Below are 18,242 nucleotides of genomic sequence, written 5' to 3'. Positions count from 1 at the left end.
ATACACTTACAGAGTCTGTTAAGTGAGAAGAAACTGAAGTGCATATTACATTCCTGTAATTTTTGGACAAATCTGTGTGGGTCATCTCCTCATAGTGGAAAAGTCTACTACACTTTAGAAAGGGAAGGAAGCAAAAGGCATTTTTTTTAATGGATGGCAAAACACAGCAAGTGCAATGTTGGTAACTCACCCACCGGTGTTCATAATGTCTCAGGGACAGAACTTGAATGAGACCCAGAGATTTGACTTCTAAACCCCTACACTAATTTGTTATGTAATAATGTAATCCTGTAATGTACTATTTATGGTTAGCTTAGGCAATCTTATCTAAAAGACCTCATGAGAAAAGTTATGCTCTAATACATATGGACGTGATAACATCTATCTAGGCTAATCAACAGGCATTTGTACAATTCAAAAATCCACAGTGAAGATTGAGGATGTACTAGCTACAGACCTCAGCAGGTTTTCTAAAAGCCACACCAGCCCTAAAGAAGCCTGGTTCAATAAGTATGTCCCTAGTCAGAACCATAAAGACTAATAGAGAATGTCCATGAGGTCAAGTTGATGGTTTACCTGCTTGACACTGGACTGGCATTTCATTGTCTAGACCAAATATTTCTAGCATGCACTAGGCCCCCTTGCTCTGTTCTGGTGCAAATTAAATAGTTCTTTTGATGAGAAAATCCACAAATGAACTATTAGATAGTCTGCACTGGGATCAAGACCGTATATGCATATGGGTATGAACTCTGTCAGATTTGGCTGCCTCAGCTTCCTCTAGTCCTCTAAGAGCACTAGTCAAGAGACTTGAACAGTAGTAACAAAACCCCTTTGTCTTGGGGAACACATGTTGTTCTCCAAAAGGGCAAGAACTTCAAGCACAGTTAAGCTCAGCCTATGTCAGAACAGCTCTCAGAACACAGAGTACATCTCCCCAAGAATGCCCCAGTTCATAGATGTTTGAATTCAAGAACCTTCCCCTTACCATACAATGGGCACACAACTAGAAACCACTGAAAGACTTAGACTGGAGAAGGACTAGGAAAGAACAACAAAACCTTAATTTACAGTCAGGAATTAAGTGGGTGCCAGTGCAGACTGAAGACTACAGACAAAATACACTTCATGAGACAAACCTGGCCGAAATAAGAGCTGCATTCTGCATGGACTGAAGGTATTGCATGGTACTTGTTTGTCTGCATGAATTAAGCCACTGCAGTAATCCCTAACAGAGGTGGGATAAATAGTGGATGTTAGTTCTGTATCAGAGGGGAAGGTCCTTAGCTGCCTAATAGAAAGCATTTACTTTTCAATATTTTCTACTCCCCCACTGGTGCCCAAAGTAACCCCAAGTTGGACACAAGCTGAGGCCTTGCAGACAAGCATGGCTTTTTGTGAGACCAAATAGTAGTCCTGTCAATTGTCTCAGTAGTTTTTTGCTTTCATCAGCTCCTCCCACGAAGATTCTTACCATTCATTTAAAAACTTTCTACCCTTTATGGTTGTGGAGAAAAGCCTGCAAACATGGCTCTAATATAACCTAGTGGGTCAGAAAACAAGCCAAAGAAAAAGTGTCTCACACTTTCTTCCTAACAAATAAATCATGATTTTTAAGCTGATCTCATAGAGTTTATGGCAACTTGACCCAAGGTTTTTGAATGACTAAGGTTAGAAGTACTTCAAGATATCAAACTAGCAAGCTCCTCAAATAAAAATAAACAAAGCTCTCTCTACAGCTATTCTGGAGGAGATTAACTCCTTTCCTGCTAACTACATTTCTCATTACTATAAACATGGAAAGCAATGACAGCTTTCAACTAACCCTCTCTCCAAAAGGCCAATAGGTCCCATCTATTACAAACTGTCAAGTCAAATGATTTAATCCTCCCACTGCAGTGCCCATATTCCACCTCCACAATAGAATTACCAGACTTCCAGTTACTCATTGTACTTCATTGTTACTTCATTGTAAATAAGAAAATGGATGGTAGATTATCAAAAGCTGCTTGAGGACTTTCTCAGAGGCATTCCAAGTAAGTTAAGGAAATAAGACTATCAGAACATGACTGTGTTATTGACCTATGTCCTGTTGGTTCTAAATTGTTCCCAGAGCTCTTGATCAGAACATCACGTGCAAAGAAGAAAATACAGTTTTAATGAAAAAGCTCCTTTCCCTCCAAAATCAACACAAATGACCATACAGCATTACCATCAAGGTCAAGTAATTATAATACCAACAACGCACTATGACTTCACATTTAAAGGATCTTTTGCTTAAAATAATAAAAATCTTGGCTCTCCCACTTTAATTGTTTACAAAGGTTGCACAATCAGATAGACATACCAACAAAATTCCACTCCCCTTCAGCTCTGGCTTGGTCATCCTTTGATTAATATAACTTTTGTCATGAATCTACATTAATTTGAAAAAAAGTCCTCCCCCACACATCAGAAATAATCTGCAGCACGCTCCATCTTCAAAATTGTTGCACAAATTACTCCTGCCCCATACCACACTACAGCATACATAAGAGAAAAACAATGACATTACTTACTAGGAACTCCAGACACCAGCCGTAACGGACGTAATACTCTGAAAGCCCGCAGTGCTTTAACATCAAATCCGGCACCTTTTCCTCCTATTGAATTCCCCCCATCTGCTTTGGTTGCTTGTTCTAAAATTGCACTAAAAAGCCTGCAAAAGGAAAGAGGAAACAATCTGTAGGCAGACAGCAAGGCTTGGGCTAAACAGGAACAGAGATCATCATCATCATATCACCCAAACTATCTCACAGACCTGTGAAGAGTGTCACACATCTCAGTCGACATTCGCATATGGTGGAGGAGAGACAGACTCTTCCCATATGCAGTAGCCCAATGGTGATGTCTATACCATTTGCAAAACACTTGTTTCTGGAGCAGACATAAACACGACATGCTCCTCCTTCAGCCTAATGGCTCCTTGCAGGCAACTATAGACAGACTGCCCCAGGGACCAGCCTGCCTGGTGGCATGTGGAGGTGTGCTCCCTGCCCTGGCGTGCCGGGTGCATCAAAATGGCCATTCTGCTAATGCCTTGTGCTGAATTTAAAGGGTCACCGACAGCAGAGCACATGGGTCAGATTTTGAAGGCAGTCTCCAGGCTGTCTTTACCAGACAGTCTGGACATAGTGGCAAGAAAGCACAAATTTTAGCTTTTGCTCTTTCTGCTTCCAATACTTTACTATATTTACTAACCAACAATCCACCTTGGGGAAAAAGTCCTTATCCATAATTAATCTAATCATTAATTATGTGTCACCCATTTTACAGGGAACTAAGATTCACCAAGGTCACTGCAGGTAGAACTTGGAGTAAAACTCAGGGATCCTTCAAGGTGCAAATATTTAGATAAGGGAGTACACTCAGATTATGTCCTTGTGTATCCATTTGTAAATCCCCTGATGCATTGGCTAGGGAAAGCATAAAACTGTAGGAGTCTTATTACTGGAATGTTTTATTATACCAGTCTTAATGTTTTGTCTTGGCTAGTAGGAGTAGCTGCTTTAAAGAGAAGATGTCTCACTCAGAACACATCTGAAAAGGCAGAAAAGACAATGTTCTTCTGCGAAAGATCTGAAAGCTCACCCTATGTGTTAAGAAAAACTTGATTTAATGAATTAGCTTTCAGGAGTCAGCTTCCATTTTTCTGGTAAAACATCAGTACCTTCGGGGGAGGACGGATTCCTCGTGAAAATGCTAATTACATCAATTTCAGCCTTGAAGTCATCAGCCTGAACCCAGCCAAATTCAGTAGAGGTTAAAAGCTGTTCCAGTCTAAATGGATGTTTGGTGCTCTGTAGAAAAAGCTTGCCTGTGAGCAGCAGAGACCCTGTGGCCCATAACATGCCAGGGAGATACCAGAGATAACTTTAAAGAACCTGCCTGGGATGCCAGAAACAGCCCAGTTGGAGTGGCTTGGATTCAGCACTGACTGCTTTCTCTCTCAGGCTTCTCAGTCTGGTGTACCTCTATCAGGATCTGATCTATACACCTCACTGGCGTATGCCACAGAGAGCCCCCAAGCTGCATATCAACCAGAGACTGAGTTGCCTGATTGCTTTACAATGACCTCCAGTCCCTGCAGTCAGCGGTTAAAACTTTCTGATAGGGCCACAAACATAGGGACCTTGCCCTGGATAGAAGAAGGAGGGTTCATTTACTGAAGCATCTAAGCCAACAAGTTTTCCCCAGCACTAAATCCACACAGAAATGTGGATTAGGGGAGTGCAAATGCAAAATTAGTTTCTTAAGCAGTTGGGTTTTTTTTTTTCCTTTTAAATTTCATATAAAGAGTCTTATAAAACTTGTCAGCTCTGAGGAACTCCTAACTGGATCTATTCAAAGCCTCCACTTCAAGCGCTGCAGAAAGATTTAACAACTAGGTAACAAGCGTGGGAAAACGTGTGTGTGGGGAGGTTAGATGCTGAGTTTGTAGGTGTTGCAGACGGAGCAGCAGGATGCAGAGAAGACAAAAACAGAGCCTATGAGAAATACTGCATTGACTACAGATACCACAGGGAAAGATAAACAAGGGCTGATGCAAAGAACATGAGTTATTGGAATGTATTTCTTGAGCTGTGTACACAAATTATACAGTTGCAATTTTCTGCTGGTCTTCATAATAGAAACACGGTAGGTCAGATTTGGTGTAGTGTATTTCCAGTAAGCTAGTGATTAAGCTTTAGAAATGTGTCCTATTTCTTATTCAAATATTTCTATCTTCCTAGTCAACAGAATTCCTGTAGCAGATGATGAGTGACATACCTACACAACAGTCCCAGTTTCCTGGGATCCTCTGGAGGAAAAAGAATTAACTGCAAAAGGATTCTTATGCTGTTTTTCAGCTCTTTTGCAAGAGTGAAAATAAGAAATCTCAAGGAACTCTGAGTCAGCAATTGCGCAAAACTGAGGGCCTGTCCTCCTGGTCCCCATCATCACTGGCCCCATGTTTTACCAAACAGCAGCCTTTGGCAGCTGGCACCAAGGGCGTTTCTCCTGCTACTCATGTAACGAGCAAACTGTGGGCTGCTCTAGAATTCTACATCCTAAAAGAAAAGCTATACATGTCCTCAATTAATTCAGGAGAAGCAGAAAAACAAGCAGTAGGACAGCTAACTCCACTGGAGATAGAACCCGCCTTCCCAGACTAATGCAGCTCCACTGCAGGACATTCGTCCTGCCCCATGTTTGTATACTCCAGCGTTGAAATGCTAAACATGTTGTCTTGAGGTACCGACCATCATCTGCCTACTGTACTTCAGGAAAAATTCCCTGCTCATTTAAAAAACCTACATGTAAACTTAAATTGCATTACTCCTGATAATCCTGCTTTAACGTATTTACTCCATGCTTAATATCTCCCCCTGTACTAATCCTGCTTTTTACTAATGCAATAAAGCTTTTTATTTCTCTCATTTATTTCACTCTATTTCCCATTTGTATTGGGGTCTAGACTGTGCCCAATCTGGCCTACTGAATCTCTATTCCACCTTTCAGATTTATAGTACATTTTGCCAATCCTACTTCATTGTCCCAATCACCTCCTGAGTTAGGGCGTGGGCAGACATCTACGACTCAGAGGCTACAACTACCACATACTATTTTGGCTGTAACTCGTTATGACCCAGAGGTGATGAAAAGAAAAAAAAAAAATGTCCTGTTCAGAAACAGCACCATGATAGAACACAGAAGAAAGGTAAGGCTTCTGATGGTCCCTTCCATTATCCTCTATTAATAAAAAACCCCACAACGCATATACAATTTGTAGTTTCTATAAGGTCTATAGACTCTTTTTAATTTTTTAGCTAATTGCTTCCCAGTCCTAAAAGAGGTAGACAGATGTTAAGCTACTGATGTAAAACAGGAGGCCAGAGTCCTTCTACCTTCTATATTTACATGGGAAAACCTGTTCTTTGAGGAAAACTTCTGGGAAAAGCTTTCAGCAGGTACGGTGGAGCAAGGTGCAGCTCTTTCCTTCTCTTCTTGGTAGGTGAGTTAGCTGAAACGCACCCTCCAAGCCTGGTGTGAGAACACACTGTGCTGACAGAGAAATGAAAGTTTGGATGGTATAAAAACGCAAGAGGACTAATCTCTTGTGGCTACTGAAAACCTCACAATTTTTTTTTAAAAGAAAAGAATACAGAAATCAATCTTATTTCCTTCCAGCTAACTACTTTGTGCCAGCCTAAACTCATGCCCCATTTTCATTTGGATACAGTATTTTCCACTGATAAAGCACAATTATGAGCATCTTGATTTCTGAATTTCAGTTGCGACATGACTACACCTAAACTAAACTCATTTGACACACATGAACTATTAAGCAGAAAATAAATACCTATCACACATATGCATATATGGAAACACTCCATTATTTTTTTCCCCACATTTTCTTGCGAGGTATGAAGCTAGCCTTGGTGTTTTTCTTTCCTATATTTTTGTTTCCCTTTTGACATCTGAAATATCAAAAAGGTTTTAGCTTTGCCAAGTGACCCCAACAGCAGCATGATAAGGCTGTAACCTGCTCTACAGCTTTTCATCTCTTTCTCTGTGGGGAGGGCAGACTGATTTTTATAACATCAAAAAAGAACTTGTCAAGGATCTCCAGAATATAAAGAGAAAACAGAGGGTTTGGTATTTCTAAGCTCAAAAATCAGCAGAAAAACACAGCTGAATGAATCCTCATAGGTATAATGAAATAGTAAAGTACAATGATTTTTTTCACAATGTTTTACAGTTCACCTGTGACTTGTGAGTGTGAAAGTGTTTGGGTCTGCCCTTTAGAAACTCCCCACAGGTGTTCAGAAAGACAAACACTGTGACCACATTTTCCAGTCTGTTCTAAATTTCAGATCTTTTCCAAATATCTTCACTGCTTACCTTCCCAAGTAATACTGCCTTTCAAATTACGACACCTTTTTTTCTGGCAGAAGCTACGGGTCCTTGGAGAATGATTTTGCTTGGCAGACAGACCACAGCATTGCCAGGAAAGATAGATATTCTAGCACAACATTGTCAAGTTAGTCCTTTCCCAAGAGAAATTTCCTCCAACAGCCTAATGTTGAGGACATCACTGTTATATCTGAAAGCTTAATGTTTTCCAAAAGAGGAACAGTAGAACTGAAGGAAGCAGAAAACGATTTGACTCATCATTAGTGTTTATGGGTTGTGCCTCATTAGGCAGCTTAGGGGTGTGATCTCTACTCTTAACTAATAATGTTCTTATCCACAGATCTTCTGATTGATACCCACAAACAGACATTTTTCTTCAAAGCAGCATTTAATGGTGGCTACTATAGCAGGGTCAAAAGCTATTTAAAGATAAGCTAGGATCAAGCTTTTTTAAAAAGACTTAGCTGATGAATAAGCAGATCTTCCACAGGGCAAGAACAATAAACTGTTACAGGCTTAGAGGTCTAAAGTGCATCCCCTCTCCAGAAAATGTAGCAGTTGCTCCCCTCTGCTGCTGCTGCATATTCCTGTGGCCGTGTTAGAACCACTGACTCTACGATCCTTTTGGATACCAGAGGACCTATCTTCAGAAGGCAGGGGAAAGTATACAGGCACATTTTAGTAAAATAAATTGTATAAAAACTGAGACTTCCCTCTAGAATTTATGCTTGCTCCTACACATGTCCATTTTCCTCTTTCTCTAGACTTACATGTTTTAACATAAAGGAAGCCAGTTGTGCTGTATTGTCTCTTCAAGATATATGTGGTAAGCAGTGTATACTAGGTGGATTTAGAGACAAACAAAGACTCTAAAACCTTTCTTTTTTTTTTTTCTCCTTTAACTTCCAAGAGTACTTGAAGAAATACTTCCCACCTTGCCTTTGTATTTTTTGTAGCAAGGACAATCATCATTGAAAATGAAGATGATTCCTAAGGCAGAACAAGCAGGAATGGCAATTACCACAGTCGTTTTGAGACTTAATGCTTCCAGTATGAGACCCACACCATCCTTTGCCCCACATAGTAAAAAATTCCCTCTTCCCAGTGCTATAGCTGTGTTCTCCGATAGCTCCATCAATAGGCAGAAAAAGGCACCACAAGGAAATGTTACCAGCACTTGCTTTCTTCCTCCTCTCTCTCTTTAAAATTTATTTTAAACCTTTTCCATGGGACTTCCTCCCTGTCAAAATATTCAAATATGCTGAAATTTAAACATCATGTCTTTGAGGGGTTTCAGACAGCCCCTAGGAAAAGTAGACAGGGCAGAACAGGAATAGATGGTATCACCACACAGAATTTGCAGAGGGGTTGCGAAGAGAAAAAGCAGTGCACCAGCCTAGGCTGTGGCACTGTACGAGTGAGTTTAAACAGAGAGACATCAAAGGAACACGTCTGGCCTTGAAGTGGAATCTGTCACTTGAGATTGTTACTATTTAACAGAGACCTTGGGGTCTTGGCCATGTTTATGATATTCCTGTAATCCCTCCCCAGTTACATTTTTTGTTCCCCATCTAGTGACTGAGAACTGCTAGAGGCAAGAGCAGACAGAAGAGCCAAGAGCTGCAGCTTCTCTCGATGGCAAGGGAATTAATTTCAGTCTGAATATCAGCTTGCTGATTAACTGCCCTAGTAGGAAAATTAAAAAGGACTGTACTTAAACTAGATATAATGCTGCCCAGTGATTTCTGGAGACCTGCTGTTTCATATTCCAATGGAAGAAGAAGAGGTAATGTATAGTCTCTTTAAAAAGTCCCTTCCTTATAAAAATGAAAAGGGAATAATCACATTCACAGGACTTTTGTTCTCCGAGTTTTCTTCAACTTCAGCAGCAACGCCGAAGCAAATGAGATATCTGAGGGCATTCAAAGGCAGAACCAGCCACAGAATTGGACATCAATGCCAGGGGAGAGGTTGGGGATTTGCCAATTTCCAGTTAATAATTTGCTATGGGATCCTCTGGCTGCAGGTAGAAAGAAAGAGGAGGAAGACAACCGGTCACTGCCATAAGGAGAAGTGTTATGCCCACGTGGAAGCAGAGAGGTCTTAGGACTAAGAATAGGTTCCAGCTTGTCCTCCCTCCCCCTCACTGGGGATTCTCCTTCCACCCACTTTTTTCCCATGATGATGGTAAGTGGGAGGGATTGGGTAGCACACAGCAGTATGTTGATGTAATTTTTTGGGGCCACCACAAAAACAGTCAGGAAACTAGCTAGGCTTTGTTTTGGGGCAGAAATTATGAGTCGGTTGATGACTGAAAGTGTCCCTTATGATGTTTTCCCTAGGAGCTGGTACAGGATTTCCTTGGTAAAGAGGTAATAAGATTGCAAGTTTTCGTGGGCGAAGAAACTCTAACAGTGGAGTGGTGGGAGGATGGCACAAATTACTCAGGCAAAGAAATACTTGTTCCCTTTGTCTTCAGGAGTCATTTATCCTTCACCTCTTCCCTCCAACAACCACAATTCAAACCCCTTGCTTATCTCTTACCCTCAGGTAGAAAAAGCAGAAGGTGTTTTATTTTGCTTTTATTCAAATAAATTAAATGCCAAGCTTGAAAAATACAGAGAGGAATAACAGGATTAGAAGGCTGCAGCTCTAAGTAGCAATTTGATCTACAATAGTAAAATTAGTCTTTAAAAGGTTAAAACATTAAAAGGGTCAAAAGAAAGAATGCTTAAATCACCAGCAGACAAGTGCAATTGAACTGAAGAACTTACTTTTATTTGTAAGTACGAAAACCTGGGATTTAAATTTTTCATCCATCTTTGAGAATGAGAAAAAACAGTAAAAGTTCAGAAGATGGCAGAATTTGTCATCCAGCTCTAATCTCAATTAAAGGATCCCACCTAGATGTTCTTTTTTAATATTCATACAGATTTAGAAAGATATTTTCGTCCAGTTAAGCATGTTCAGGCATTTGACTTCGTCCAACAGCTTTGCACTGCTTCCTTTTTTCATCCCTGTTCTCAAAGAGCAGTTTAATTTCCATGTCTTGCAAACCTTTAAAAGCCTTGGAAAAGGCTAAGTAGCAAGGGAGACCAGCCAGAAAACATGCAACAGCTGATTGTCAGTCCTTAATATGTACCTCAGGATAAATCATTGCAACACACTGAATGAATCAAGCATGCATTCAAGTTATATCTGCAGAAGACCAGTGAGTTAACTGTATTTTTAGATTACACAGTAATACTTGAAAAAATACATGGAGTTTGTAGGGAGGCTAACACAGGAGGGGCAAATGGCGGTGGTAGGAGAAACATGATGGATAGCAACCTCTAACATCACCCATAGGTAATGTACTAAGCATTCACCCACCCTCATGCTCCCAAAGTTTACCAGCATCCCCATGTGCGCAGTGTGTTCAAAGACAAAATGTTGGTACTCACCCTACTACCACAATTATAAAATCTAGTAAATTCCAGCCATTGCGGAGGTAAGCGTTGGGGTGAAAGAGAAGTCCATATGCTATTACTTTTAAAAATGCTTCCACTGTAAAAATTATGAGAAAGAGATATTCCACTCGTTCCTGGGGAAGATAAGAGAACAAGGGAGACAACAGTTAGCATGAGTAACAAACCATGGATAAGGACGTTTTCTTCTGTCACAGTCCACCCATGCAGCCTCCAACTCACTGACTTGCCACATGGGCACATCTAATGTGCATAGCTTGCCAGAGGGGTTTTCCCCTCATGCTTGCATCATCTCTGCAGCCAGTCTGACAGAATGGTGGCAGTAAATTTGGTTAGGCTCTGAAATTTGCTGCCCTTCCCTTGGCAGGGACTGACCACTGCACAGGCCTGTGCAAAGGAGAGGGAGAGAGGGTCAACAGGCGTGTTCTAGCACTTGGCTTTCTACAAAGTACATTGCAAAATATTTTCAGCCATCAGAATGAACTACATCCAGTCCTTTTCTACCTCTGGAGAGGAAACGTTGCTGGATGCAATGCTGTGGAGAGAGATGGGGAGAAATAAAGTGAAGGGTCTACCTGAGGCTGATGCATATGTGTAACTGCCTTCTTTGGGATTCCGTTTTCTGTTGCTGGGGAAAAGGTAGGCTGAATATTGGTGAAAAATTATTTACAGATCAGGCTGACTAATGCTAGAGGCTTTTAGTCATTACATCAGAAACGGACATGTCCCTGTGAAATTCAGGTTGCAATTAAGCATATCCAAACAAAGTCGCTTCCAATGACTGTACAGACTGATTCAGGACAATCAACAGGCTTTTGGAGTCAGTACACAGGCTCACTGTCTCCCATCCCTGGCATTTTAGCCCCATTGTGGAATAAGAGTAGGAGTGTTGCAGAAATGGTAGGGACCTCCACCTAAGTAGGAGGGAAACTACAGCGTTAGGTAATCACTTCAGAAATGTTGCGTGGCAAGCTGAGCGGGAAATAAGTACATGAAAAATAGATGACAGCAAAGGAAGACTAGGTGCCTACAGGGTTAAACTACAAAGTTATTAAAAGCTCACATTAAAGAAATAAAAATCTGAGATAAATAAAAAATAAAACATCCTAGGCGTTCCTAGTTGTCTTATAAGCTACCCAGGAAGACAATCAGGCAGGTCACTACTTTATTTTTCTTTTCAGCTCCAAACTGCAGTCGCCCTCTTCCTCTGTCCAGCTGAACGCACGTATGACACTTTCACATGATACGAAGTGTGCAGGATTACAAAAAAAATCATTCCATCATTTAACTTAATTAAATTCATGCCCATTTGAACCTCTTCCATCCAGCTCCAGGTAATTAACAACTCACTAGAATCCATGATCAAAGAAGGCAATTTTCAGTTCATCTGCATGTTTACATTAACATGTTACTTTACATGACTGAGAAATTCCATCTGACAGTAGCAGGCACAGGTTTGTGCTTTAAAATATTGCAGTTTTCACTCAGACAATGCTTCAAAATGCCTGCAGTATTATTCCCCAGTGCTTAGTGTTGGGAATACCTAAAAAAGTAGCATCATTCTGTAGTTATCTGATCCAGTTATAAAAGTTTTAATGTGCCGACAGCACAGAATTTGCCCATTGTTGTCCCAGATGGAGAGAGATCAACACACTAAGGATATTCTTCCCCTTGAACTCAGATAAGGAAACAACAGCATAAAATATTAGTGACTATGTCACCAGCTCTACAAATAGTAAGTGAATTATTTTATTTAGCATAGGAATTGGCACATCAGTGCTAACAACCAGGAGCCCAGGCCCAGCCATGGGCTTGGCCACAGAAGAGCTCCATAACTGCTCATACACTCCTAGAAGGGACTAACCTGGCAGCCCTTCTCCCTCCATTGCCGCTAATAACTAAATAGGTACTAATTGATGTACAAATCATAGTAAAACAGACCCAAATGCTCGAGCTGTATGCACACATTTGTAAAGAAAGATGAGCTGTCACAAAACTTCTTAAAAAAACCCACAATAAAATCATTGTGCGATGGCAAGTCTTTACACAGTGTCTTTCTGATTGTCCTGCACCTTTGTGCTGCCACATACCTGTACCAGCATGGTGCAAGGCCAGATGCCAACCCATGCAGCAGGCAGATAGCCTGCGGTAGCTCTGCCTGGGAGACCATACCCTACCTCTGAAAGGACAAGGTAAAGACTGCATGGAGACTGGAGGAAGATGGAAATCATAGAATCATTAAAGTTGGAAAAGATCTTTAAGATCATCAAGTCCAACCATCAACCCAACACCACCATGTCTCCTAAACCATGCCCTAAAGTGCCACGTTTACATGGTTTTTTGACCACCTCCAGGGATGGTGACTCTGCCACCTCTGTGGGCAGCCTGTACCAGTGCCTCACCACTCAATGGGCTCTGCGGGGGACGAACATGCCCTGCACTGAGGATGGGCGTAGGGAGTGTTGTGCCTGGGGTGGACGTGGCCTCACTAGGGATGAATGAACACCTCTTAGGATGGAAACAAAGTCTTCTTTTGCTGCAATCCAGTCCAATAATGGGTCTCACTCCCTGTTTCAGCCAACAGCTTTTCACAGTTGTGGGCAAGCTCTCTTTCCCTCCCGTAAAAAGGACCACGGTAGGTCTGAGACCACTCTCTCATTCAGACTGCATTTGAGATTGCCCTGTGCACTCAACTTATCTGACATCCAACCCTGTAAACAGAGACATGGGCTCATGAAGAAATGCTGTAGGCCCTAAAAACCAGAATTTTGCAAAAACTTCTCTTGGCAGTCACAGACAAGACTGATACCAAGGGGGTGTTGAGGAGCCTGCCCTCTTGTTTGATTATTCTGGGTCCAATTTGAAGCAGACTGGCAGAACAATTGAAGAGAAAGGCCTAAAACTGCCCCCATGCCCAGTGATTTTACAGCAAATGCTGTCCTTGACCTCCAGGCACCTGGGGACAAATGCTGCTGCCAGCTCTATGTCTGGCTTTGTGCTGGTTCTGTGGCTGCAATGCTGTGCCCATCCAGAAGAGCCTTTCCACTCTGAATTGCATTAAAATATCTGTACTAATGCAATGAAAAGTCCAAGAAAGCAAACACTTAAGAAAATTCTGGAACAATTTAAAAAAAATATAATATTTAATGCTGCACAGAGCAGCTAGTATTTCAAAAACTAACAGGTGCCATTTGTTTGAGTTTAGGACCCTCATACCTTTTTGCCTCTAAAGAAGCCTAGGAGACTGCAGGCTCCTGTTTTGTTTTTGTAATAATGCTGTTTGTTGAACCATGTTATTGAGGTAATAATGTGACAAAATATTACACACGCATGGATATATACACCTATACATAAATATATACATATACACATATACAACTACAAGCTGTTTGAATAAATTCCTTACAATACTCTGCTTAAGGTGGAAAGATCCATAAAAAATAAAATTCTGTAAAAGTCTCTGAAATAAACATAAGATACAGAACGCTGAGCAGAGAAGAGAGATTTTATGATCCTCCACACTTAAATGAATAATTTCAGGATCTAAAATGGAATGAAAAATACTGCCGAGATTAAACAGTGCAGCTACTCCAAGACTTACTCTTGCTTAGACTTCAGAAGAATTTGAAAAGCCTATTTATTAATTTCTGTTCCCTTCTCTCCTTGTACTAGAAAACTCAAAAGCCTATATGAACACAGCGTAACTCAGTAATAACATAGCATAACCGGACTCCCAGGAACCTGGGTTGCAGTCGCAGTTCTGATGCCACCTTGCCTGGTGAACTTACAGACATGACTCAACCAGCCTTTAACCTGAGGTAGTCAGGTTAGAAGTGAGAGAAGGTCCTGCTGCTCTTGACAGCCACAGAGTGATTAATTTGGGATTCTGCACCTCTGGCTGCTCATTTGAAGCTCTGATCTGACAGGTCAGGCAGACTGGGCCCCAGTGTTTCAAGCTTGCAAGAGGCATAGCACTGCAAAGTATCCATAACATCAACAATACGTGAGTGGAAGAAGAGACAGGACAAAAGTTTTAGAAAACTGGCCCATCTCTGGAACATACACAGATGTTCTGGGCCTGGCTCTACCACTGTTTCTTTGGAGTTTGTTTTGTTTTTTATAGATACAGGACATGAGCATCAGCCACCCTAGCTGATAAATTAGCCAGCACTAGATTACCAAGAAACAAATTGTACATCGTCTTACTATTAACAAACAAACATTAACTTACTGTTAAGGCTCTACAATTTATTTCCAAAAGAGGATTACTGTATTAAGTATGAAGCCCCTCTAATCCCATGTGCCTTCCAAAGACTTCATAGGCCTTTTTTTTGTTTATAATTCTTAAACTGTACCTAATGACATCCTGGGTTCATAAAAGGAGTCTGAAAACAGGAAATCCAAGTAAATTACTGGAAGGTGCCATAAGGATTTTCTCCCATCAGGAGAGGAGTGAGTAGACCAGTGCTGTTTCTGAGAAATGGTCCTCAATGATTCACTGTATCTTGATCATAGCTCTCCAAACCCCATCCACCCAGCAGCACTACTAGGTTATAGCATTTTCTTTGCAAGAGTTACTCAAGGCTCAGATCACAATCAGGTCCTCACATCTCATACTCCCCAGTCTAAAGAGTTTACTATCTAAAATTCAGTCAACTGCAGGTTTTCTCAAACTTTGCTGTCTCTCTTTGCTTGCACTTTGCTCAGCTTGTTACAAACCACATTTCAAAAACTAGATCTTCTATGTTTGAAGTAATGTGCAGCAGCAAGTTCTGCACAGCTAGAGCCTTTATGAAGGTGCCTGTTTGACCTTAGACCAAGTTACATCAGTGTCTGCATTATTATTCCCTAGTGCTTCCTTAAACATAAGAGAATATATTTCTTCAGTAATGCAAATACTCAGTAGTCCAAAGAAAACAGCAATATTTTAAGGGCCTCTGTCATATAGGATATTTTGGCATTAATTGCATAAATAGGTTATGAAAGATGCAAGTCAGAGTGGAAGCGCTCAGACTTTTTCCTAGTAGGGAAAACAATCCTTTCTGATGGGCAGTAGGGAGACTAAACTGTGGTGCTGGGAAAGACGACCCAGCGACTTTATGGAAAAAGGTTCCATGTTTTTGGATTACAAGTTATCATCACGTCCCAGATATGGATAGCCTCACTGTGTGAATATGCTGATCTGAAGGCTACTGTTAGCATTAACAACTTTGACCTTTGGTAAGGAAGACCCACATGTGTGCACTTAAAGGATCAATTCAATAAAGCAGATGTTAAGACAGGTTTGTTGATACTGAGTTACTTCTGAATGTACTCAGTTACTCAGGAGACATTTTCTGATAAGTATATGTGAGAATAGTACATAAGCACATGAGGGAATAAAACTTAAAGAAGAGAACATGTTTGGACCTTTTTCTTTCTTTCTTAAAATTACTGCCACTGCAGAAACAAGTGGCCATACCCATTTGATATAGAGAAAGGGATAAGATAGCATACTGCTGAGTGTAACTCCGTTTGCTGTTAGTGCTGGTCCTAAAACACAGTTCCTCTTCTTCTACCTGTTCCTCAAAAAGAATATTCCTAGAAAATCGAGCAAAAGAACACTGTCTGATTTTACCTGACAAGGATAAAATAAGCCCAAAGAAGGAAGCGGGTGATTAGCATTCAACTAAACATAACCCACTGTGTTGGTATACAGAAGTCAGAACAGCTTCTGAAAGGTTAGATTTCCAAACATGATCAGCATTACCTTCTCTCCATTCCCATTAAAGGCAGCTCCTATATAACATCAGGTTTTACAATGAACAGAATTAAATTCACACCAAGCACTGCAGAAATACCACCTTTTAACTAACACCTGAAAATAGGAGATACTCTCACGTGCAGCTACTTTAATGGTGTCCAACATTAGAAGAATAAACCAGACAAAGGCAGAATTATCTACTAATCTGAAATGAGTAATTATAAAACAAGAATATAGTGCAAGCCAGCCTTCAGAACTTTATGGTAATTCATAATGTGCCCACGATCCATTTAAAGAACTTCCACTGAAATTAATAGAAGGAGAGGACATTAATAGTTTTGAATGATTGCAGACCTGATACACATGCCCTATATTCAAGAGTTCCTTAGCAAATCAATGAATACTTCATGCATAGCTCTTACGGGATCTAGTCTAAGCTCCTTATTTTTTTTACAGCGCTTTGGCAAGGATCAAGTTGAATTTATGCGTTCAGTGGAATTACATTTTGTGTCAGCGTCCAAATGTAATACAAAGCCAAGGTACAAGGGGGTCAATCCCCTGTGTGATGTACCTTATACAAACATACTTTCCCTTTCAGTGAGCCATATGTTCCTTATTCACTCAAACCAAAATACAGATTATGAACACTGTTACTGTTCCAATTTACCACCATTTCACCTACATTTTTTACTAACATTAGGCAGAGAAACCATCTCCAGTTATACAGAATAAAATAATTATTGGGAATCCTATGTTTCAGAAGGGGTTGACATGCCAATATCATTTGGACCACAGTATGAAAGGAATATTACTCTGAAGTCTTTCTACTAAAGGGGATTCTGAGGAACTTGATTTAATTTTGAAGACAGCCCTGCTTTGAGTTGGAATTTGGGCTAGACAATCCACAGAAGTCCCTTTCAACTTTTATTTTTTCTGAGACTCTCTATGCTTATTTTGTCATTCTAAATGCACCTCTAGTTCTCAGAGTAATCTAACAAACTTGCTATTTCCTTTCCGTTCCACGTCAATGTTTCCCAATGGGATACCTCATTCTCCACAATAGAGATGGTCAAGAATACACTCTTCTGGATTCATATAAAGTATTATGCATCCATTTGGACTTAAAATTTGGACTCGGGTGCTGATTAGATAATGTCTAACCTATATAAGATTTTTCTTTATGGTCTTTGGCTATCAGTAGCAGAAATCTCTTGGGTGTTTTTGCTCAAGATTTCTTCTTTTTTGGACTGAAACTGAACAAAAGGATCTTGCCTATTTATTAATTAAATCCAGAGAATATGTTCTTTATGGGCTTAGTTTTCTTTGCCATGACCAAGAGCTGAAGCCATCCAAACAGGCCATGTACAAACATTCCAACCTGAACAGTTCTGAAAAGGCAGAAAATGTTGTATCCCAGTTTCTTGTTTTGGTCCACTACTCTGATTAAATTGAAATGAACTGCCACTTTATATTCTGATCAGACCAATAAGAGATTACCCTTCTAGGAGGAAGCAACATTAGAGCAGGCAGCATAAGGTTTATGACTGTGAGAGCCTCATTTAGGATCTCTGGATAGAAATTAAAAGCTGGCTAGGTGTTGTGCTGTTACCATGCCTAGGAATTAAATTCACCCATAGAAGAATGCTTTTAGTAGTTTCCTTTATGCAGTTTCAGAGGCAGTGAGGCAGTCCAGTGTCTTCTCCCAAGGTTAACACAGCCATTTGAAACACCACAGTCAATTGTCCATCTACCAATGACTGATTAAGGACAGGGTACCAGAAGCATCCATTTAAATCAGAGCAGCCCCAGTATGACAGCTACATCTCACAGATCAGCACAAGGCATATTGCATCTCAACCAGCTCCTAAAGTGGCTCAGATAAGTTAGAAACTGGCTGCTCACCATGTTCAGGTGTTTGAACTCGATCATGTGTGCAATGAGATATACAAGTCTATAAGCCATAAAGCATTTCAGTGCTTCATTTTATTATTTTTTAAATTATTAATATTAAGAAACAGTCCCCTCTAGCATAACCTAACCTTTCTGTGCTCAAAACAATGTTAGTGGTAAATATTGAGCATTTAGTTGCCAGACAG

The 18,242-nt window shown here is 40.5% G+C and overlaps 1 protein-coding gene across 1 annotated transcript in view; it reads right to left on the bottom strand.

Moving 5' to 3' along the window:
* The window catches only part of CACNA1C (calcium voltage-gated channel subunit alpha1 C), a 488,452-nt gene that overhangs the window by 193,432 nt on the left and 276,778 nt on the right, over positions 1 to 18,242 (bottom strand). Inside the window, exons 4-5 of the mRNA XM_064458535.1 lie at positions 10,380 to 10,519; positions 2,559 to 2,698 (exon numbers count right to left, since the gene is read on the bottom strand). Coding sequence (XP_064314605.1) covers positions 2,559 to 2,698; positions 10,380 to 10,519 — 280 coding nt within the window. The remainder of the gene's footprint in view (positions 1 to 2,558; positions 2,699 to 10,379; positions 10,520 to 18,242) is intronic.

This window comes from Phalacrocorax carbo, chromosome 1, assembly GCF_963921805.1.
Source record: "Phalacrocorax carbo chromosome 1, bPhaCar2.1, whole genome shotgun sequence".
NCBI lineage: Eukaryota > Metazoa > Chordata > Aves > Suliformes > Phalacrocoracidae > Phalacrocorax > Phalacrocorax carbo.
Note: the sequence above shows the minus strand (reverse complement) of the source record. Positions and strands in the feature narration are given on the sequence as shown.